This window comes from Anabrus simplex, chromosome 2, assembly GCF_040414725.1.
Source record: "Anabrus simplex isolate iqAnaSimp1 chromosome 2, ASM4041472v1, whole genome shotgun sequence".
NCBI lineage: Eukaryota > Metazoa > Arthropoda > Insecta > Orthoptera > Tettigoniidae > Anabrus > Anabrus simplex.
Window position 1 is genome coordinate 364369666 of NC_090266.1, and position 23928 is coordinate 364393593.

Genomic DNA, 23928 nt, shown 5'->3' on the forward strand with positions numbered 1-23928 from the left:
TCGCTGTTTACTAGGCTTGGTCATAAAATAAACCCATGACTCACGCAAAATCCCAAGCTTCAAGAATAACCCTCCGTATACACAAACATGAGATGAAATGAAAACAACTATGTCTCAACATATTGACCGTATTTCCAACATAATGAATTCTTATCCTATATAATATAATAATTTAAATACTAAAACGATGTTATTATATATACAATATGATTCCAAAAGGCCTTGATTACAAATGATTGACGTTGAATAAATATGTTATTACAAATAATTGCCGATGGCGGATAAACTTGATATCAAATGATATCGCGTAAAATGATATTATATTAAATTAGTAGGGCTGGAGAAGCCTGGACGGTTATATTGTCATTCTGTAAAATTCTTTTGATTTTATTAACTCAGTTTTCCTTTTGTTTACATTAATTTAATCTGTTTCCTTTGATAAAATAATTATTTAAATTAGACCAGCCTGTTTTATTGCGTAGCTTAGCGGTAGTCAGAGACCTTTATGTACCTAAAACAATGTGCAGACGGTCTCCGCCTTGTGAGAAGAGCACCTTTGTAAGTATTTGATCGAGCGCCGAGCCAAGATCCAAGAACCCATGTTTCTCACGTAAGGACCTCGAAGTAGGCCTAAGTGTCTAAAGGGTACAATACAATCATTGAAACATAATTCAATTATAAGCGCACCTATGGAATTAAAAAGGAATAACGTGTGTTGCTCTTTATGACTGTCGATATCGTAATCATGGTCACTGGAATCCACACCATATGGAGATGAGTTTCCATTTCAGAAATCTAATTTGCATTTGCTGTGATTTGAACCTGGATTACCGTGGTGAGAAGCCAATTGCAATACAACTCAACATTCATATTATCCTACACATACATACTTGTACAGTAATATATTTGCTATGTTCATTATATGTGTTCTGAAGATGGTCAGGTTGCCTCTCTACGGAGCTAAAAGCGGCTACCTTCCCTTGTGTTCGATATTGCGCATCTCACCACCTCGAATGACAGATGAAAAGAATGGACTATAATATCCAGTAATTGTTTTGAGTAAATACCTCGGTGATCATGTTGCACTTACCATGTTTTGCTAGAAGGAACCATTGCACCTTTCAATATACTGTAAACTGTACTGTTAAGACACTGGAATTATTTACGTTTTCGTAATTATTTACGTTACACCCTTTAACTAAGAAGTGGAGTACACCCTTAAGTTGTATACCGTTTATCATTTATATACTCTACTAAGTCCAACTTCCCTTCCGGATACAAGTATCACATATCCTACGGATTTTGTTTCCAGTAGCAAACCAGTCTTGATTAAGCTAGTGAACGGAACGGATGTGCTGAGTGAGTGCTGCGTAATGGGGAACACAGTGCAACAATATCGAGCTGGGATAGGAAGTTGGCAGAGTAGATGGAAGACTAATGACTTAAACGATAAGAAGACGAAGGGTATGAAAGAGGGATTAATGGCAGCTCTGCTTGTAGCAGTGGTGGTGGCAATGTTGCTAATGATAGGGGAGTGGAGACGAACCCAGGACCAGGACAAGGCAATGTGGGCGCTTTTGGTTGGAAATAAATTGAGGCAATGAAGGAGCTGGTGAAGGAGGCTTGTCAGACGGACCATGTACGGGATCTGTTAACGAAACAGACTGAGGATATCAAGCAATGCATCAAGGAGGAGATGAAATATCTAAAGGGGAAGGTGGAGAACAACAGAGAAGAGGTAGAAATACTACGAAACAAGGTCAAAAATTTGGAGGAGGAGCTGGTAAAGGTGAAGATGGAAAGTTTTAATAGTGTGCAGGAAAGAAGAAGGAAAAACATTTTTATTTATGGAATACAAGAAGGGGCCGGAGAAAATAAAGGGGACTTAGTGTACAAGGTGGTGGACGTGGTACAAAACAAAATGAAGATAAATTTCGGCGAGATTGACATTGATGATGTTTACAGAGGTGGGAGAAGGAAGGGAAATAGGCCCATTAAAGTGTTGCTATTATCCACCCTGATGGCGGATATTGTGCTATAGAACGCTGCAAATTTAAAAGGGGAGGAAATATGGTTGAATAGTGATATTGGCAGTGTAGCAATTAAAGAGCTGAAAATTTTGAGAAAACATCTTTGGTTAGCGAGAAAACAACGTTTGAGAACACATATTAGAGATCGTCTGTTGGTAGTTGGAGACGACCGGTGGTCACGTGTGTGGGGAGTGAAAAAGCTCCGGGAAATGGATGACAGTCATCAGCAGGTTAGCGAGCAAGTGGCGGGTGAAGGTGAAAGGAAAGTCGAAGCAAGTGCAGAGTGTGCTGACGCAGTAGTGAATGGCTGTGACGAAGTGACCGAAGTCCAGTGCCCAGAGGAGGAAGGAGCATCGAGTAGATCACCGAGTGAGGAGGGGTTGGTGCTGTCTCACACAAGTGGAGCTGTAGAAGGAGAAGAAAGAAGACGACGAGAAGGTTTGGGCAAGGGAAGGAGTCTAAGTTTAAAAGACTTATGGAATAAGAAAAACAAAGGACAGGATGACAAGACCAGTCAGGAGAGTACCAAATTGAATGAAAAGGAAGAAGGGGCAGTTGAAAGAGAAAGAGTGTGGGTAACGAGAAGTAGAATGATCAACACAACAGAAGGAAATAAATTTAAGGGTGGAAGCGTAGAAGATGGAGAGTTGAATAAATAACTGTATTGGAAAATAGGATTTGTAAATATTGACGGGGTTCTAAGTAAATTGGGAAACGGGGGAGTGATAAAAGTAGTGGAGAGCTTTGATATTGTGGCCCTTTTGGAGACATGGCTAGGGGAAGGAAGGAGTTTGACCTGGAAAGGGTTTGTGGTAAGGAATATAACTAAGAAAAAACGGGGGGAGGAGGGGAAGATATCCTGGTGGAATAGCATTACTAATAAAGGAAGAAATATGCGACAGGATTGAAATTTTAGACAATCAGATGGAAGGTGTGATTTGGGTGAGGGTTAACCTAGGTGGGGGCGAGCCGAAAGAGGTATGCCTGGCCTTTTTATACAACCACTCCAGTGGTTCTGTATATGCAAATGATAGTGGAAATTAGTGGGATAAAGGAGAAATACGAAGAAGCGGGGATGATATTGATGGACGACTGGAATGCGAGAATAGCGAACGTAAGCCCCTTATATAATAAAGAGGTGAAAGGAATCGGAAGGAGTGAAAGAAGGAGTAAAGATAAGGGAATAAATGGGTATGGGCTGAAACTGTTTGAATTATGTTCGGCAAGCAATTTATACATTCTGAATGGATGGTGGACGGGGGATAACGAGGGGGAGTTGACATATACCACAAAACAAGGAGGGAGTGTTATTGACTTGGTAATCAGCTCGGAGGAAATGTTGGAGAACATAAATAAAATTGACGTGATTAACTGGGCTGAATCTCATCATGCCCCGATACCTATAAGCATGAGGAGAGGGGAACATGGGGATAGGTTGGGAAAAGGAACGCGTGATAGAGAAAAGGGCATGAGTCTCATTAAATATAAATGGACAGAGGAGACTAAAACAAGACTTGATGAGTATTTACAAAATTAATTTCAAATTATTAATGTAGGGTGCAAAGTAGCATTGAAATGTAATAATGTTGACACGGCCTTAGAGCTAGTGGAATACCCCATTAAGAGGGTAGCAGAGGTGATGCGTCATAGGGGAAAAGGGTAGAGGAGACAGAGGGGTGGTTCGATAGTGAGTGTAAGGGGTTGAGGCGAGAAGTTCTGAGGGCGCTGAAAGACTTTAGGAAGCATGGAGGGGGAGAAGAAAGGGAAGGGTTTTGTAGACTGAGGAGGGAATACAAGGCCAAGATAATAGAAAGGAAAAGTTATGGAAAAAGGAACAAGTGGAGGGGATCAGTAGGGAATGCAAAAGTAAGGAAGGGGAAAAGGTATGGGAGAGAATTAACAAAATTAATAGGGGACAGAGGAGGGATAGTAAACCTAAAATTGATTACGAAATATGGATGGAATATTTCCGTAAACTGTTAAGAGGGAAGGATACATGGAAGGGGGATAGAGGGATGGAGGCGATTGGGTGGGGGTTGGAAGTAGGGAATTATGAGTTGGACAAAGAAATATCAGGGGAAGAGGTATTGGAAGTGATAGGCAAAGCTAAAAATAGAGCAGCTGGGGGTAGGAACGGAATAACAAATGTATTTTGGAAAGAAGCGATAAAGAATGATAGGATGAGGGAGTGTATAGTGAAGTTATTTAATAAGGTGTTGGAAGGTATCTATTTTCCTAAAGAGTGGCAAAAATGTATCATATGCACTATGTATAAAAAGAAAGGAGCGAGGAGCAACCCCAGTAACTATAGGGGTATAACTCTATTAGATGTGTTGAGTAAGGTGTACACGGGTGTATTAGCCAATAGACTGAAGAAATGGGCGGACGAGTTGTATATTTTATCGATCTACCAAAGTGGGTTCAGGAAGGGACGTAGAACAATGGATAACGTGATGATAGTAAAGACAATAATTGATAAGTTTGTGAGGAAGCAAGGAAGTAAGGTGTATATAGGAGCGCTGGATTTTGAAAAGGCATTCGGCACAGTTAGTAGGAAGGCGCTGCTTGAGAGATTGGGTAGGGTGGGAATTTCCAAAAAGATGAGACGCGCTATTGAGGCCATATATGAGGAAGTATACTGTAGTATAAGATTAGAAGAAGGGGTTGTAAGTGGTCTCATCGAATCAAATGTAGGTTTAAAACAGGGCTGCTAATTATCTCCCATTCTTGTTTGACCTTTATCAATGACATATTAGAAGGGAATGGGAGGGAGTGGGCGAGTCCTGTATTGTGTGATATAGATCCCTGGTCTGATATTTGAAGACGATGTATTATTGATGACGTTGACGGGGGAAGGTTTACAGAGAAGTTTAAATAAGGTTGCGGATTACGCCAGGAAGTGGTCGTTGAGAGTAAACAGTACTAAGACAAAGTTAATGGTATGTAGGAAAAGCAGATATGGGAAGACAAGGAGGCGTTGGGTGATGAATGGGGAGGTAATAGAGGAGACAAATAAGTTAGAGTATTTGGGGGTTTGTATAAGTAGGAATGGCAAATGGTCCGAACAAATAAATCAAGCTAAGTGGAGGGGGATAGCAGCACTTTCAGTTATAAGAATATTGGAAAATAAATTCCCAGGGGTCGATTACAAAATTCAGAAAATGGTATTTAAAACAGTGGTTCTAAGTAGGGTGTTATATGGAGCAGAAATATGAGGAGTTGAAAAGGTTTGTATTATATTAAATCAGATTGCTAGTAGATTTGGAAAAATTGTATTGGATCTCCCAAATTGTACGGCTAACGCAGCGGTCAGAGTCATGTGTAATGTGTGCTTAGAGGTTGATATCTTGAAGAGAGTGTTGGGGTACTGGAGAAGATTGGTAACGGGAGAGGGCGGTCTTCTCCTACAAACGGTCTACCGGCACCAAATGAAGAGTTCTTTTGGAGACTATTGAGTTGAAAAGGTGAAGAATATCATTGAGAGGTTGGGGTTAGGAATTTATTGGGGGATGGATTGGGAAAGAAGGAATGCAGTTTGTTGGAGGAACACGTTAAAAAGGATTAAAGATATTCACTTACAGGAGCTGGAGACAGATTGCGGGAGAAGAGCGTCCCTAAACATGTTTATTAAAATCAAACAAATAGTAAGTGTAAGAATAGATAATGTGAATAGATTAGAGAGAAGAGCAATCATTTGGTGTATGTTGGGTACTCACAGAAATAAAGGATGGACAAGAATGAACGACACCTCAATTTGTTTATTGTGTGGAGAGGCAAGGGAGGAGTTACATTTGTTAATAGCATGTAGGGGAACTCGTGCGGAGAGAGAGAAATTCATGAGCGAGGAACAATTGGAAGCCATGAAAGTGTTGTACAATGACCGGAAGATTAATAACTGGATCGCGAGAGAGTGGAAAGAACCACGAAACTTAAACAAGTCTTTGGAGGCTATCAAAAAACGCTGCATTAAGAAGTTAGTAGAGTGTAGTGTGGCAGATGTATATATTGTTCTTCCTGTCGTAGCGAGTATGTTGCTGAGAAGATAGGTCAGCAGGGAGTGACGAGATAAGCAGCAGAGAATTAAGATCCTCACACTGCTGGATAGCTGAGTGGGGGGAGATAATGGGTGTGCACGAGCGCCGGCCCATAGCAGGGCTCGGCTGCCTGAATCTGTTGGAAGATTCGGTCAGCCGACCAAGGGCTCGCCGCTCGGACATACGTCCATTGTGTGGACTGCTCTAGTTAGCTTTTTTGTTTCTTTTTTGCCTTGTTGGTCGTGTTGCCGAAGACTTATTCAATAGGTTTCTTCTTTTCATTATTTACATCTTGTTTTGATTGTATTTTGGGTTGCTTTCTATATGTTTTCCTTTTGGGTTGTTCTTTCTTTTATTTCTCCGTGAAGATTAATTTGGTTGAAAAACTGTACAATCTGGAGAAATAAATATATCTACTACTACAGTAGCAAACGCTTTGAGTGAAAGTAATATTTTTTATGGAAGTGTCATTTCTGCTCTGCATGTCGTAATAATATACACTGACTAACAGAGCAAATGTAACACCAAGAAGGAGTGGTTCGAAAGGGATGAAAGTTGGGGAAAAAACAGAGACGGCACGGACGAATAATTGATGTTTATTTCAAACCGATATGCAGGTTACACAATGCGCACGGCATCGACTCAGTAGGATGTAGGACCACCGCGAGCGGCGATGCACGCAGAAACACGTCGAGGTACAGAGTCAATAAGAGTGCGGATGGTGTCCTGAGGGATGGTTCTCCATTCTCTGTCAACCATTTGCCACAGTTGGTCGTCCGTACGAGGCTGGGGCAGAGTTTGCAAACGGCGTCCAATGAGATCCCATACGTGTTCGATTGGTGAGAGATCCGGAGAGTACGCTAGCCACGGAAGCTCTGTCAGTCAGTGTAGTATTTAATATCAGTTTCTGTTACACCCATTTTAATTTTTATTTAATGATTTTGTACACATTGCAATACTATCGAGTTTTACCATGTCATCTCACATACGATAATCCCAGGAACTCGTTAGCCATGTCTTGAGATGTTATGAGAGAGAAAGGGTGATGAGACTGTCCTTGTGAATCTCGAAGGCATATTGCTTCGTTTTGGCTGGAGCCACTATGGGAATATCGTGCGAGTAACTCAGGACTTTATTCTTGATAGTTGGCAGTCCTGTCGTACGGAACTAAATTGTATGTTAATGGGGCCTTGTGTTAAGTCATACTCAAAACTTTTGAAAGAAATATTTTATTTCTTAGATAGGTAAAATTTAATTTGTATTATGGACTCTCGTAAGGAGGTACCCATATAATTCGCCTTCAGAATTATGCAACAAAGTGGTCATCGTGCTTCATTCCTTAAGACAGAAGAAAATTGAAGTATGCGGTAGTCATCGCTGCCTGCTATTAGAGTCTATTCCATAACTTTTACTCAGCACTTAGAGAAAGCCCTCGTTAACTCCGTCAGTAGGTCATCTCCTCAGAGGGATTAACGTGCAGTTCTGTATTTTCTTAGGCTCACGGACTTTTTTAGAATTTGTTTTACGTCTCACCGAAACAAACTGAAAGCGGCGGTGACCTTAATTAAGGTACATTCCCAGCATTTGCCTAGTGTAAAAATGGAAAACCACGGAAAACCATCCTCAGGGCTGCCGACAATCGGGTTCGAATCCTCTATCACCCAGATGCAAGCTCACAGCTGCGCGTCCTTAACCGCACGGCCAACTCGCCCGGTCACGGAATTAGTTGTAATGTAGTGTGAACTAATCCGATTTTCTCGTACGGGATTTTTTTAAAGGCGCAGCTTCACTGAAAACTCGAGTAATGAGAATGTTTAATTACGTGGTTATCATCGCCGTGATCGGCATGTTACTAAGATTACTAGATCAGATATAGTTGAATTTAATTTTGATACATTCCAAGAAGTTTCAATGAGATGCTTGTTACAGGTTTCGGAAACATTTAAAGCTGTGAATTTATAACAGACTTTGATCATTTATTATTATTATTATTATTATTATTATTATTATTATTATTATTATTATTATTATTATTAGTTTTGTTTCCGTTGCCATTTTTGTACGAAATAACCTGTATTAAAGCTTGAGACTGTTGTTTATTTCGCGCTATTTATTTTAAGATATTTACAATGCTCCTCCCCGTCAGTGTGTTTGATTCAAACAAATTGGTTTTATATGATCGGAATAGCATTACCATCACAAGAAGTATATACTTAAGCATAGCAGAGTTTTAAATTCTCCATGGCTGATAAGGTTGTACTCTGGCTAATCTTTTGTTACGTTCAAAACTGAGAATTGAATCTGAAACGCACTTTAAATAGACCTAGTATTATTCCACACGTCCTACTATTGTAGCTAACCTGAACTTCCCGCCAACATGAGAACAGTTCGTGTAATTGGATAATGTTCTAAAAATTTGGCAACATTGATGAACAAAATGAAACACTGAACAAGCTCGCGTTAGTATTTCGATGATTAGTGTGTGGCACTAAGTGGCGGATATCGGGGTTTTCAGTGGCACAGGTGTATACATTTTGTTGCCCAATATTATGGAAGAAGAAATCAGTCCTATGAATTAGGTATGAAATATCATTCTATTTTACGCAAACATCTATGTGGCGATATCAAAAGGTATATGTTCACTGGTCTATAAAGTGTGGCGAACTCCTGGGGTAGCATGTTTCTTCCCTGAGTGGCTATATTGGTATATAAATATTGTACGAAATTCCCTTATCTGGACTCCATTTGTACACTCGCATCCGTCTCCTAAAAACGAACTGGTGAAGAGGATACCAGGTTATGCCTGGTTAAAATGCACTAGACTATATTGCATCTGCTGGCAGAGCCAGAATAAAGAAGAGGTCATCTGACGACAATATGAAAACTCGGAGGGAACATGTTATAGCCTAACAAAAAATAATGATGATTATCGCTGTTAAGAAGAGTAAAATATCGAAGTCATCGGCTCTTACTTAAACAATAGATTTTTACTGACTTTCGTCAGTTCTCTGCTTTCAGATACCAGAGACAGCCATTCGATACGACAAAAATAATCAAAACAACAGCATACGAGAGATATAATCGTAAATATTGTAACGTCTACATCATCATCTTCTCTTTATTTACAAGTGTTATAAAGTAGGCAACTAGAAGACAAAAATAGAGCTCTACTCACCTGGCATTATGGATACAGTCTTTAGTGCTCGTAGGACGCGGAAAGTTCTTAAGCCAGCAAGATTGCCCACCTCCATGCCGATCGTCGCATAGCCCGAGGTGATCACAACGAAATCCAGCCAGTTCCAAGGATTCCTCAGGTACGTGTACTTGTTTAAGATGAAGCCTTTTGCTATTGATTTGATAATCATTTCAGCCGTGTAGATAGCTAGAAATATGTACCTAAAACACATACATTGAGCATCAATTAAAAGAAGAACTGCATAATAACCTAATACGCTTGTTATAGCAATTAGTAGAAACATAGATCTACAAACAAAATGACAGTGATGCATTAGAAGCCACGCTGTTGTACTGGCTGAACATCCACTATTAAGCAGGTTATACAGAAATGAACAGAGTTGGGCAAAGTTAATTCAAAAGTTATCTTAATCTTAATTATCTATTAACAATTTAACCTCGATAATCATCAAAGCGGTAAGGTTTTGAAATTTTAACGCAATTTAAAGTTATCAGTTAAAAGTTAGCCATCCAAAAATTTTACTTATGTTCAAGTAACATGATAGGTATTGCTGGACGCTATACCAAGGTGCGCATGTATTCTTTCCACCAGCTAGATTATGTACCGTGATGCGTGATGCAAGTATGGATTTATTTTACGAAAACTAACAAACTGGGCTTGCGCCACTGAAACAAAGTGGTGTTTCTGCTCGCCTTTCTTATCTTCGCTGAGACCTGTGTTTTTGTGACTTTCTCCAAAAAAAAACATGACTGCGAAATGGCATGCAACAATATTATAAAATTTAAAGGTAATAGAACAGGCTGGGCTGGGATACTCTGTTAAATAAAACAAAAATAAGTAGAAGTAGGTGTATTAAGTCTTTAATGTTTTTAGAAAGATAACACAGAAACATATGCACCTAGTACAGTAAAATAAATTACAGATCATAATTTTACATTAGGTGCATATTTCCCTTCATAAACATTAGCATATTAAAATTTTTATCCGACAGCGATGATCGTTTAGCCCGTAAAAATCCTTACCGGTAAAAGAAGTCGTTCTACTGCAGCACTAGACGGAATAGCAGTGTTACAATTAACAAATAGATTTTTAAAACTGGTGTACCTAGAAAGGCAGCATTTGTAGAAGTGTCTTTTAACTTCCAGCCGTGTTCTCACCAAATTCTGAGTTTTGTTTTTCAGAGATTTGTGCCATTTAAACCTATCTTCAAACTGCGTAACACTGCTGAAGAAATCATCATCTTCTTCTTCTTCCTCGTTGTTGCTACTTCCTCTAATACAAACTTTATCCTTTTTGTTTGCGTCCCTTTCTCTATTCAGAGTCTTCAACTTTTGCTGCCATAAGCTTCTTGACATTTGACAACTTGCTGCTATCATACTTTTGCTGCCACATCAGTCGAAACTTTGAGTGAAAGACTGCAGCCAGTTGGCGTTCTTCGTCTTCCATTAACCTTTTGAAACTTTCTTTTATCTCAGCTAAAAAGGCATTGACCAAAGGGATACAGCAATGCACCAGAGGTTTAAGGTCTTTCAGTTTGAACACTGTTGTCGGAATTGTTGGCAGTAGAATCCCAAGATACTTTTGGGATTCACCAAGAATTAAGCCTAGCGCCCTAGCCAATGGTGACATGACCTACAAAAGTTATTTAGAAGAAGTATATCCTTAGGTAAATGATTGAATTGACTCAATTAAAATACAGTGTTGCTTTAGGTAGATTAGTAAGATATTAACCTTCACATACTCCTTTATTATGCCCACATCTTGATAGTTAAAACGTTGTAAGTTCACCTGAAGCATAACATTATGATGAGCAGTCCTTTTTATTTCCAAAATTGTGTTGAGGACTGCAACAGTGTCATAAGTGGAGTTCCATATTGTGGTATTTGGTAGAACCTCTTTCCTTACCAATTCAGATTCGATATTGTCACTTGCCACTATACTACGAGACTGTAGGTTACAACTGGCGCGAGCTTTTGCCATAGCAGCTCTGTATGGAGTTTTGAAAATAGATGTTTGTATAGCACATCAGCATCTTTGCTTGCTACTAAGTTGAATGTGTGAGCAGCACATCTCATGTGAACTGGTAAATCGTGGTTTTCCATGATATAATCTTCATTGGTATTACTAGCATCAGCTGTAACAAGCATATTTTCTAATGAAATATACTCCAAATCTTGTTCAAGGGCAGATTCAGTTAAGAGGGCAGCAACAGCATCAACAGTATAGGCGTTTATATCATGTGATGTTGATGACATGTCTGGCGACGTAAGTGTCTTTGACTCTGTGCCAAATTGCACAAAGGTCTTCAAAACATTTCTGCAATTGTCAGTTTTTGTTCTGAAAATTAAATGATGAAGTTTACAATACATCCGGTCAGTATAACAACTTAAATGTTTGTAGGTATTTGCCCACCCGTCTGCGCCCGTCAGAACCTGATGCCAAGCTGTGGCAGTCAGTAGTTAGTATCAAATTATTCGATTCTGACGGTGCAAGTGAGTAGGTGTTCAGCCTTAACGAACGATTTCTTACCAACGTACTTACCTAGAGACCTTTCTCTCAATACGGAACTCATAATGAGTATTAATCTTTGTCCGTGCAAGTACATGATATGAATGAACACTTTTTATTCTCATGTAAGCTAACACTGCACGCATTCACGCTCTGGTAACAGGATCTATCCAGTGAACAGTCATTCCCAAGTCACTTTTGCTACGAGCAGATCAGCAGTCTGCTGTCGTAGGCAGCCATTCGCTTTCCCCAAGTATACTAAAACAATACACAAAGGTAAATATTAAAAATAATTTCTACGATTTATTACACTAGATCAGTTAATAATAAAAATTATTATTTATTCGTATCGCGTGTCTTTAATAATTTTCATCAAAGCAATGTTAGGCCTGTGACAGACGGAATTGGACACAAATATTTGTTTGTTACCGCCGTTACTTTTAAAAGCATGCAGCGGGGAGGGGGGGGAGTTGCCCCCCAAAATATATATTTTTAATAGTGTCAAATAACCTGTTTTGCTTGTTTCTCATAAAAGGTACTTACTTAATCAAATATTGCTTCAACTGAGCACGCGAATCAACAATACGTCACCCAATGTCATCCTGGACACTGATTTCTTACTGGGGTTCAACGTTCTAATCATCCTCTCAAACGTATCAGGTTCTACAACATATAGTGGAATCATATTGGCAATAAAAAAGGTTTACAATGCATCGGTCCACAATAACTTGGGATACGCCGCTGCCTGTAGCTAAGATGCCAAAAGATTCAACAGTGCTTTGTTGACGTAATTCTTAGCATATGGAGGTGAAAACAAATCACTTCTCTTGCTATCAACATTACAAGAATCTACACCACTCGAACAAGGCTTTAAATAATTATTCCTTTTCCATGGATTGACCCTGTTTATACTTTATCTTCAAACTGTATATATTTGGATGCATGGCTCCTCTTCATATGTTCTTTAAGATTATTAAGGCTAGAAACCTGAGCCTTGATTGAAAACAGTTTGCATTCATGAATCAAGTGTTTCCCCAATCTTGATTCAAATGCGACATAATCACTTAAATGTGGCCGAGGATTTTGAATCTTTTCCTGAGAACCTGCAGATCTAACCTTGCTGTTGCTGGCATTGCTGCTTTCACTAACGCATTCCATTTATTTCACTAACGTAACATCAAACCAACACAAACTAAAAAGAGGTACGATTTTACTCATAGTAAAAGGTTAGGTTATAAAAATCAAAATCAACCACCGTTCGAAATTGAAACACAACAGTGCCGATGTTGTCAGCCGTAAAATACGAACACTACACAACTCTGGCGTTCCTGCTCACACCCACGGCATGCCAAGCATAACACTTATGTATGCGTCACACTCGCACTCGCACCTCTCATTAATTCGTTCGCCATTTGATTCGCCTGAAGTACGAGCGTGGCGTGGCGCGCAATTCAAACAAACGATAGGACATCAAAAACCAATGTAACGGTCTAAAGTTAACGGACGTTCATTTTAACGGAAGTTAAGAAAACCATTAACAACTTTTTTTAGTTTAACTTAAAAGTTAATTTTAAGCAATTTTGTTAACTTCGTTGATTAACGAGTAACGGATAAACGGTTTCTTGCTTAGCTTTGAAAATTATTCTCCAAGAGGTAATTATAATGGTGAAAAATCAGTCCTGAAAAGCATATAAAGAGAATACGACGCGTTCCAAGGGATGTGGAAGCTTTATGGCTTAAGATTACTATATAAAGTATGATTCGTTTTGATAGATGATTCAATGAGAGGCTTGTTATAGGTTTTGGAAACATTTCTGACAATAAATTAATGTCAGGGTCTGATTATTTTTGTTCTTGTTTTTATTATCGTTGCCCTTTTTGTGTCGAAGAAACTATATTAACATTTTGGACTGCTGTTTATTACAAAGTTATCCAATATTAGTGTGGAAAATTCTTTCCATTCTGATTACATTTTATTAAAAGGTTTTTGATCGAGTGCTCAGTTTATAATCCTTCAAACAGTCATCATAATTATGCATTTTACCTGTTCCGAATCGTGTTTCGACAATGTTCTCAAGTGGTTCAGCATAGAGACGAGACTGGCTGCAGTGACGAACACTATAACATTTCTCAGTTTTCCCCTCCAGGGTGACAACCGAAAGATGGCCTTCACTTGAACCGTAGTGGTACGTTTAATTTAGGAGTTTTTTTCAGATGTTTTTCAGGGAAGTACATTCAGCGAAACAGGGTGGACTAGGGAGTGGTGATAACGAGTATTTGGAGTTGAAAGTGATGTAAGGATGACATTAAACGTTTTGTGCTAAACTGTAAAGGTATTGTAAAGAAAGGAATAGAATTAAATAATGTAATAAATATTTACCAGATATTGTAATAAAAGTTGAATCGTGGCTAAGAAGTGATATTTTGGATGCGATACATTTCTCACGGAACTACAGTGTTTATGGTAGAGACAGGATAGGAAGAAGTAATCATACTGATGAAAGAAGAATTTGTAAGCTACGAAAATGTTAAGGATGAGAAACATTAAATTGTAGGTGAAAGGCTTGTCTCTAAAGAAATTAGGCAACTTGATATTTTGGGGTGTGCAAAGTGGGAAAGGGTGACGCTGATGCGGTATTAATTGATAAGATAATCAGTTATGAGACAAATTACACAGAAAGGAACGTGATTGTAACGGTGATCTCAATTTAGCAAATGTCAAATGGAAAGGTAATTCGAATGACAAGACGCATAACCAACAAATGGCAAATAAATTGATCTGGGAAGAAGAGCTGAATCAGAAAGTGATGGAACAAACTAGTGGGAAGAAAATTCATGACGTGGTGCTTGTACATCCATATGAGCTCTACACAGAAGCTGAAGTGATAAATGTTATAAGTAATCACGGAGCTGTTTTCGTCGTAGTTAAATATAAATGCGATAGAAAGGATGGTTGCAAAAGTAGGACTATTAAGCAGTACAATAATATGGTTGAGAAGACAGGCATGAGGGAGCGTTTTAAAATGAATTATGTTGGGTGAAAAATGGTAAATGGAAGTGTGAAAGTAGGTACGTATCTTTAAAGGTGGCAAGGAATGGTAAAGACCCGCTATATTATAAAAGAGAAATAAAGAGAGTATAAAGGAGGTGCAGATTGGAAAGAAATAGTTAGGAGTGGTTGTGGAAGTAAGGAGAAAATGAAGGAACATACTAAGAAATTGAATCTAGCGATGAAGTCAGCTAAGGATAGCACGATGCTAAGCATAATTAGCAGTCATATGACTTTTATTTAAAATGGAATGGTACGTACTAACACTTTAAGACAGAAACAGATTCCAAGAAGGATATTCAAGGAATCATTAATGAACAAGGGGAGTATATATGTGAGGATTTGCAGAAGGGAGGAGTATTCAGTCAGCAGTACGTAAAGATTGCTGGGTACAATGGTAATGTCCATGCAGATGTGGTGACAAGTACTAATGAAATATTAAAAATTATATTTGGTAACAAAGACATTTACAACAAGGTACAAAATTTGATAACTACAAAAGCAGGTGGAATTGATAACTTCTTCGGGATATGCGAAAGGCAAAGGGGTTGGGATGTAACACCAGTACTTAGTTAGTTAGTGTTTGCATGAATGATCTATATCAAATGCATGGAGAATGGTTCCTGTGTACAAAGGAAAGCGGATAATTACCGACAAGTGAGCTTGACATGTGCAGCATGTATGCAGTGGGAAAGCATTCTTTCTGAATATACGAGTATTAGACATGTTTGTGAAATTACGAACCGATTTCATAGCAGGCAGTTCGGGCTTAGAGGAATTTATTTAACTGAAGCTCAACTTGTAGGATCCCAGTAAGATATAGCAGAGATTTTAGATTCTTTTTTTGCCAGTGGATTTACGTCGCACCGACACAGATACGTCTTATGGCGACGATGGGATAGGAAAAGCCTGGGAGTTGGAAGGAAGCGGCCGTGGCCTTAATTAAGGTACAGCCACAGCATTTGCCTGGTGTGAAAGTGGGAAATAACGGAAAACCATCTTCAGGGCTGCCGAATGTGGGATTCGAATCCACTATCTCCCGGATGCAAGCTCATAGCCCCGCGCCTCTAACCGCACGACCAACTCGTCCGGTATATTTTAGATTCAGGAGACCATATAGACTGTATCGCTATTGACATATCTAAGGCTTTTGATGGGATACATCAAGGGTTATTACTGAAGAAAATGAGTGCAATTGGATTAGACAAATGTGCGACTAAACGGGTGGCTATATTTCTAGATAAATATAAATCAGAAAATAAAAAGGCCAGTATCCAGTAATCGGGAGATAGTGAGTTCGAGCCCCAAGGGCGGCAGCCCTGAAGATGGTTTCCCGTGGTTTCCCATTTTCACACAAGACAAATGCCGGGGCTGTACCTTAATTAAGGCCACGGCCGCTTCCTTCCACTTCCTAGGCCTTTCCTATCCCATCGTCGCCATAAGACCTATCTGTGTAGGCGCGACGTAAAACAAGTAGCAAGTAGCAAAAAAAATACAAAAGAAGAAAATAAGAATCGGTAAGACATTATCTGGTCCTGTAGTCATTAAAAGGCGTGTTCCTCAACGTGGTGTTATTGAAAATTTATGTTTTCATGTAACATACAGGGTGTATCAGAACAACACCGACAGAAAAACAGGGATGGTCTTCGTGTTATGTTAAGAACGATAGTGCAATCGGATTGGCGGAGAAAATGTTTCCTTTTGAGAAAACGAGGTTAATTTGTTACTTCCGGGCGCACGATTCAAATTGATGAACTCACCGTATTTTCTATGCCGGAGCACACGTCGCTGCCGTGCTGCAAGGAATAGAAGGGGAGGGAGGGGAAGTGGGGTGTATGATGGAGACAGGGATAATGCTCCGCGCGTGTGCAAACATTTCCACGTTCGATTTGCACAGCATTGTCTTTGTATCTTAAAGGCAATAACCACAGTACGTTTATAAACAGCCGTAACTGCACACACAGTACAAGAACACACTGTAACTAAGACACACTTGTCAGTTAAGGAATGCACCGGATCGTTTCTCCTCTCGCCTGTTGGTAGCAGTAACGTTCTCTACTACTTAACATACTCGAAGATGCAACGCTGCCGTCCCACGATTGTGTATTACTTCTCTCATAATATTGCAAATAGAAGGTATAGTGAACGAAGGAAACAGTACGCCCAATGGTTTGATTACCGTAGATGTTCAATATGCCCCCGCCTACTTCGATGCACAGTTCATGACGGTGTAGTACTGATCTTTGAACTCTGTTCTGGATGTGTGGTGTGTCGCGAGCGACCTGGAAAGCTACCTCTATTCTTGGTAGAAGTTCATCTTCTCTTCCTACGGGATTCACATAGTAGTCAACTTGTGTAAATACATTTTCCAATGCATTAAAACGTCCAGGAAAAAAAAAAGCCTTTAAATGTAAAAGTAAAATATCATGCATTTAAGCATTAAATTGAAGGGCATTTTTGACAGCTGGAACGAGATAACTAGACTTACCGATCTCTTCGAAATTTAGGAATAAAAAGTCAGGTATTCTTTGACAGTAAAAGCACATTATTTTATGAAAAAATGAATTTCAAGGACGTTATTTGTGAAAAATCTAACGAAGAGATCTGTTCATCAGTTACAAAAAACTTTTTATCCTTCTTCATCTTTCTTACATAATCCGTTTACCCACCAGGGTTGGTTTTTCCTCGGACTCAGCGAGGGATCCCAAGTCTACCACCTCAAGGGTAGTGCCCTGGAGAGTGAGACTTGGGTCTGGGATACAACTATGAATGAGGACCAGTACCTAGCCCAGGCAGCCTCATCTGCTATGCTGAACAGTGGCCTTTTGCGAGGAAGGGAAGATAGGAAGGGATAGACGAGGAAGAGGAAAGGAAGCGGCCGTGGTCTTAAGTTAGGTACCATCCCGGCATTTACATGAAGGAGAATTGGGAAACCACGTAAAACCAGTTCAAGGACGGCTGAGGCGGGAATCGAACCCGCTTCTACTCAGTTGACCTCCCGATGCTGAGTTTACCCCGTTCCAGCCCTCGTACCGACAGAGCCGGGCATCGAACCCGGGCCTCCAGGGGCGGCAGTTAATTACACTACTACACCACCGAGGCAGACCTTTTATCCTAAGACGTACAATATATTATGTACCGGTTGGTACACCTCTACGCCGCACACTTGAATTTTCCGCCTTTAAGTACTCCTCTACAGGAGGAACTCTGAACTTTAACAACTGTATCAACTTATAAGTTTTCTCAGAAGATGGCACTACCATAAATTTTGTGATTACAAAGTTGTCAATACTGTGTGGAGTTCAACTTGTTTTGTTTTCCATTAATCAAGAAGTGTGGACATTCTCTTATACACTGACTGACAGAGCAAATGCAACACCAAGAAGGAGTGGTCAGAACTTTATGCCAATTGCAGGGTAGACTGACGTCACTGAGGTATGCTCATGATGTGAAATGCGCCGCTGTGCTGCGCACGTAGAGAACGATAAATGGGACACGGCGTTGGCGAATGGCCCACTTCGTACCGTGATTTCTCAGCCGACAGTCATTGTAGAACGTGTTGTCGTGTGCCACAGGACACGTGTATAGCTAAGAATGCCAGGCCGCCGTCAACGGAGGCATTTCCAGCAGACAGACGACTTTACGAGGGGTATGGTGATCGGGCTGAGAAGGGCAGGTTGGTCGCTTCGTCAAATCGCAGCCGATACCCATAGGGATGTGTCCACGGTGCAGCGCCTGTGGCGAAGATGGTTGGCGCAGGGACATGTGGCACGTGTGAGGGGTCCAGGCGCAGCCCGAGTGACGTCAGCACGCGAGGATCGGCGCATCCGCCGCCAAGCGGTGGCAGCCCCGCACGCCACGTCAACCGCCATTCTTCAGCATGTGCAAGACACCCTGGCTGTTCCAATATCGACCAGAACAATTTCCCGTCGATTGGTTGAAGGAGGCCTGCACTCCCGGCGTCCGCTCAGAAGACTACCATTGACTCCACAGCATAGACGTGCACGCCTGGCATGGTGCCGGTCTAGAGCGACTTGGATGAGGGAATGGCGGAACGTCGTGTTCTCCGATGAGTCACGCTTCTGTTCTGTCAGTGATAGTCACCGCAGACGAGTGTGGCGTCGGCGTGGAGAAAGGTCAAATCCAGCAGTAACTGTGGAGCGCCCTACCGCTAGACAACGCGGCATCATGGTTTGGGGCGCTATTGCGTATGATTCCACGTCACCTATAGTGCGTATTCAAGGCACGTTAAATGCCCACCGCTACGTGCAGCATGTGCTGCGGCCGGTGGCACTCCAGTACCTTCAGGGGCTGCCCAATGCTCTGTTTTAGCAGGATAATGCCCGCCCACACACTGCTCGCATCTCCCAACAGGCTCTACGAGGTGTACAGATGCTTCCGTGGCCAGCGTACTCTCCGGATCTCTCACCAATCGAACACGTGTGGGATCTCATTGGACGCCGTTTGCAAACTCTGCCCCAGCCTCGTACGGACGACCAACTGTGGCAAATGGTTGACAGAGATTGGAGAACCATCCCTCAGGACACCATCCGCACTCTTATTGACTCTGTACCTCGACGTGTTTCTGCGTGCATCGCCGCTCGCGGTGGTCCTACATCCTACTGAGTCGATGCCGTGCGCATTGTGTAACCTGCATATCGGTTTGAAATAAACATCAATTATTCGTCCGTGCCGTCTCTGTTTTTTCCCCAACTTTCATCCCTTTCGAACCACTCCTCCTTGGTGTTGCATTGTCACTGTCAGTCAGTGTAGATGTCTCTACTAAAATGCTATGATCATGCACCCTGGTGCGAAGTGAAGGAACTTTTCTTGAAGATATTTTGTACTCATAAGTTTTCCTATAACTAAATTTCGTTTTTTCATTTGTGGGTTGGAAATATACATCTTTTCTTTCCGCCAGTTTTGAACTTAGCCAATCCAGAATTTCTGTAATTAATTTTTGACCAATCGTGTCCTTCTTCTTCAATTTTGATGTGTAACTTTAGCCAGCCAATAAAGTTGAGTGGGTGTGTCTTAATTATTCATGAAAGGTCTCGAATCTTCCCTAAGTGTATAAACAATGATGATTTTCACGGCTCCTGGCCACTCGAACAACATCTAGCCTAGTGTATGGAAGTGTAGCAGGAGGCGGGAAGCTCCTCTTTCATCCGGCAGCAGCTCTTCACCAAAGTAATGGCCACTTAACTTCTTTATTTCTCGCTAGCTCAGCAGTCTAAACCGCGGGGAAGGTCCGAAACCTTTACTATGTAACCTATCTTGTAACATGTAATTTGCCGTCGCTTTTGTAAAAACTTCATCTATCTTTAACTGTAAATCGGGGATAGAGAGTGCCTTACCCTCTTGAGCTCCCCTTCATTTTTGGTTTGAGGTGACTACGTTTTGTAACTGCTTCTTCCCTTCTGTAATGTCTTAAAGTTTTCTCATACGAGTCACCTCCCTAGCTTGGTAATAGCCTCTGTGTCATCGGCCTAGTGCCTCTTAGGTTTTAAAATGTGTATTTAGGAGTGCTAATTCACACCTCCTTTCCTTTCTTGCATTTAGGGCCATTTAAATTAACCTATTATTTTTCTTTTTTCTTTTAAGGCCCTGTAGGCTGGGTGCGAGATACCCCTGTTTAATTCTTGTAAGTTGTGCCTTGATGGCAAGTGATTGTAAAGTCTGGTATTACCCTTATAAGCTTGAAAAATTGAGAGCGGGTTAGCTCTTTTATTTGTGGTAAAAGTGCCTCTAGGAGGCCTGACATGTTTTTTTGGAGCTTATGCTCCTTGAATGAAGGGGTTTTCTGCCCTTTGAACAAATGAGTGTACCTTGGGAAAGTTGGGCTAATAGCTCAAGGATTGTGTAATTGGGGCTCGAAGCCCAGAACTTTTAAGGACCCCGAAGCTCGGGCTTTCGTTTGTAAAAATTATACCTTGTACCTGATTAGTGGATAGTGGTTGAGTTGTTGTTATCTGTTTAAAATCTATGTAAAATTTAAGTTTTTCTACTTATGAAAATATAACCTTTATTGAAATTTTAATTCATCTTTCGACCTTGTAGTTAGACCCATTCCAGCCAGCACCTTCTTTCACCTCTGCCTTCCACGGGTAACCCCGTAACATATTATATACAAACTCTTAGGCTACTCTTCTGGGCTGGAGCGCGTATATAAACATCTTAAAGTTCTATCATAGCAGCGTAGTTTGCAGCGTGCTTCTGGCCCGAGATTGAAAATTTAACGTTGTATTTATATTATTAGAAACCTGGAATTGTTTTGAAAGTTTGAAGTTCAATTTTATAGCAAGGAACTTACATTTAAACGCATATAATGGACTTTATGAACAATTATTTTAGACTAAACGATTAATTTCAGAACAAAGTATGATGTTCACTGATGTTGCAATGAACAGGAATTAATGGGCCAAATATTTTGAACAATCCCAGTTTAACTGTTTTCAAGATGACATCCCCCATGGCGCTACAGCTCTGATTGGCCTTTGACTACCAAGCGACCATTGGTAAGCCCGAGGACCTGCAGATTACGACGTGACGCTAGGTCAGCGCAACGAATCCTCTCGGCTGTTATTCTTGGATTACTAGATCAGGTTCGCTATCTCACCGTCATATAACTCCTCAACTGCAATCACGATTGCTGAGTGCATCTCGAACTAGCCCTCAGATTCAGGTGAAAAGTTCCCTGACTTGGCCAGGAATCGAACTAGGGCCTTAAAGGACGCTACCCCTAGTCCACTAGGCCGGCAAAAATAACATTTCTTCCTCTCTCTTTTGGTGTAGTGGTTAGTGTAATTAACTGCCTCACCGGAAGGCCCGAGTTCAGTTCCTGGCTTTGCCATGAAAATTTGAAATGTGGTGCGAAGAGTGGAACGGGCTCCACTCAGCCTCGGGAGATCAACTGAGTAGAGGGTGTCCGATTCCCGCCTCTGCCATCATCGAAGTAGTTTTCCGTGGTTTCCCACTTCTTCTCCAGGCAAATTCCGTAATGGTACCTAACTTACGGTCACGGCCGCTTCTTCCCTCTTCTTCGCCTATCCCTTCCAATCTCCCCACCCCCCGTAGAGCCCCTCTCCAACATAGAACGTGAGGCCATCTGGGTGAGGTACTGAACCTCCTTCGCAGTTGTGTTACCGACCAAAAAACTCATGCTTCAGACATTGCCCTTGAGGTGGTAGAGGTGGGATCCCTCGCTGGGTCCCAGAAAAAACCCACCCTGAACGGTAAATTGATTAATATAATAATAATAATAATAATAATAATAATAATAATAATAATAATAATAATAATAATAATAATAATAATAATAATAATAATAATAATAATAATAATAATAAAACATTTCTTTCAACAAATAGTGTAAGAACAGAGGATGCCTAGTAATGAAATGTGCTTACTTATCTTCATTACACTGAGCCGTTAAACTGAATCTGTTGGAAAATAATGAGTGTCTCTTGGAAATACATTCTAAATACACCTCCGATATGCTCTTCATCGCCAAAAATAATAGTATCATTTCAATATTGATGAAAACTTACCTGATTCTAATATTCAAGGATTACTACAACCTTATCTGTACAACTTCCCATGATTGGAACAAATATCTCAAATATATTTTATTTGCTACTGTATTTACTAGGGATTGTATTTCCGCCCGTAAGCACCGCAGTGAATTTAATTCTTACACCACATGTTTAGATCAACAACAAAAGTTTAACTTGTCATCAAAGAGGGATTATGAAGTTATATTTCGGTGAAGGTTTCGTTTAAAACTTGTTAAAGGAAAGGACACGAAAGTAACCATTTGCAATTTTCTTCCTTTGTTTGCCCCGAGTCACAGTCTAATTCATTTACAGATGATGGTGCCTTGGGAGGAAAGTGCTACGTTATGCTCACAATACCAACCTCTCTCTGCATGGTTTCAGACCCAAACTTGTTCAGAAATACTTCTCCGAAACCAATGCGTTAACAACCATTCATCTATTTTAATGAACATATTTGCCATACACACTTTCTTGGTAATTAGGAATTACGGAAACAATAGATATTAGGTTCATAATTTTGTGAAGCTGAAGACATGTGGTGTTTTGTGTGAAAAAGATCAATAAATTACTCATATTATCATTCTGAACATTGCGGAAAATGATCAAGATATCTCATTGGTTAATGTAGGCCAGGTAACTGTAGTTATATGTCATACCTAACGCAAAGCTATCTTTGTTAACAGTCTTGCAATATATAAATAATTTGAAGTTAAATTTTAACTATGACGGCAGTTTTCCACGGGAACGCGAAGTGCACAATAGAAACCTCGGTTTACATCTGTTAGCTTCAAGGTCCTCCAGATACGTACACTCGCTAATAGGGCTGGGAAGATTCATCGGTCAGAGGTCTGAATTGTAAAAACCTGACGTTAACTGTAGTAACTGTCCTGAATATAGTTCTCTCCTAGAAATGATGACTCGGTGGGACTTTACCTGATTTTAAAGCCCGGCGCAATCCTCCCAATGCTAGTAGCATGCAGTGACATAGGCGTGAAAATGACAACAGTTTACCAGATACACAAGTTTCAGCATTTGAAGAGAGAGTGGCTGAGGGCCGAAGATAAAGTCCTCAATATGAATCCTAAATGATTTGGCAATACATAGTGCATGAACTTGGCAATTACAACCAAAGCAGGCTTATTCCTGGTGATAGTGTTAACCCTCGTATTGCACATTTCTAAATTTTCCTTGGGAGGAAAGTGCTACAATCTAATTCTTTTATAGATAATTGTGTTTTGGGATTAAAGTATTTTATAGGCACTTGGTACTGAACCGTATCAGACAGCGATCTTAGGACCACTTTTAATTGCACATAGTGTGCGAAATTTATTCGCCGAGTCATAAACGGAGAAGTGCTAGCGAGGAAGGTCTCAATTAAGCACGCCAGTCTCACAAATGGAAAGCATGGGCGCGCCACCAGAGAGAGAGAGAGAGAGAGAGAGAGAGAGAGAGAGAGAGAAGACAAAGATTTGAGAATTTATTTTGGGACTCCCAGCTGCCAACTAAAACCCCTATTTTATGAGGGATCGCAGTAGTGGAATCCTCTCGAAAAAAC

At 40.5% G+C, this 23928-nt stretch overlaps 1 protein-coding gene across 1 annotated transcript in view; it reads right to left on the reverse strand.

The window, feature by feature from the left end:
* The window catches only part of LOC136863549 (sodium channel protein 60E-like), a 280338-nt gene that overhangs the window by 227356 nt on the left and 29054 nt on the right, over positions 1–23928 (reverse strand). Inside the window, exon 2 of the mRNA XM_067139930.2 lies at positions 9240–9460. Coding sequence (XP_066996031.2) covers positions 9240–9460 — 221 coding nt within the window. The remainder of the gene's footprint in view (positions 1–9239; positions 9461–23928) is intronic.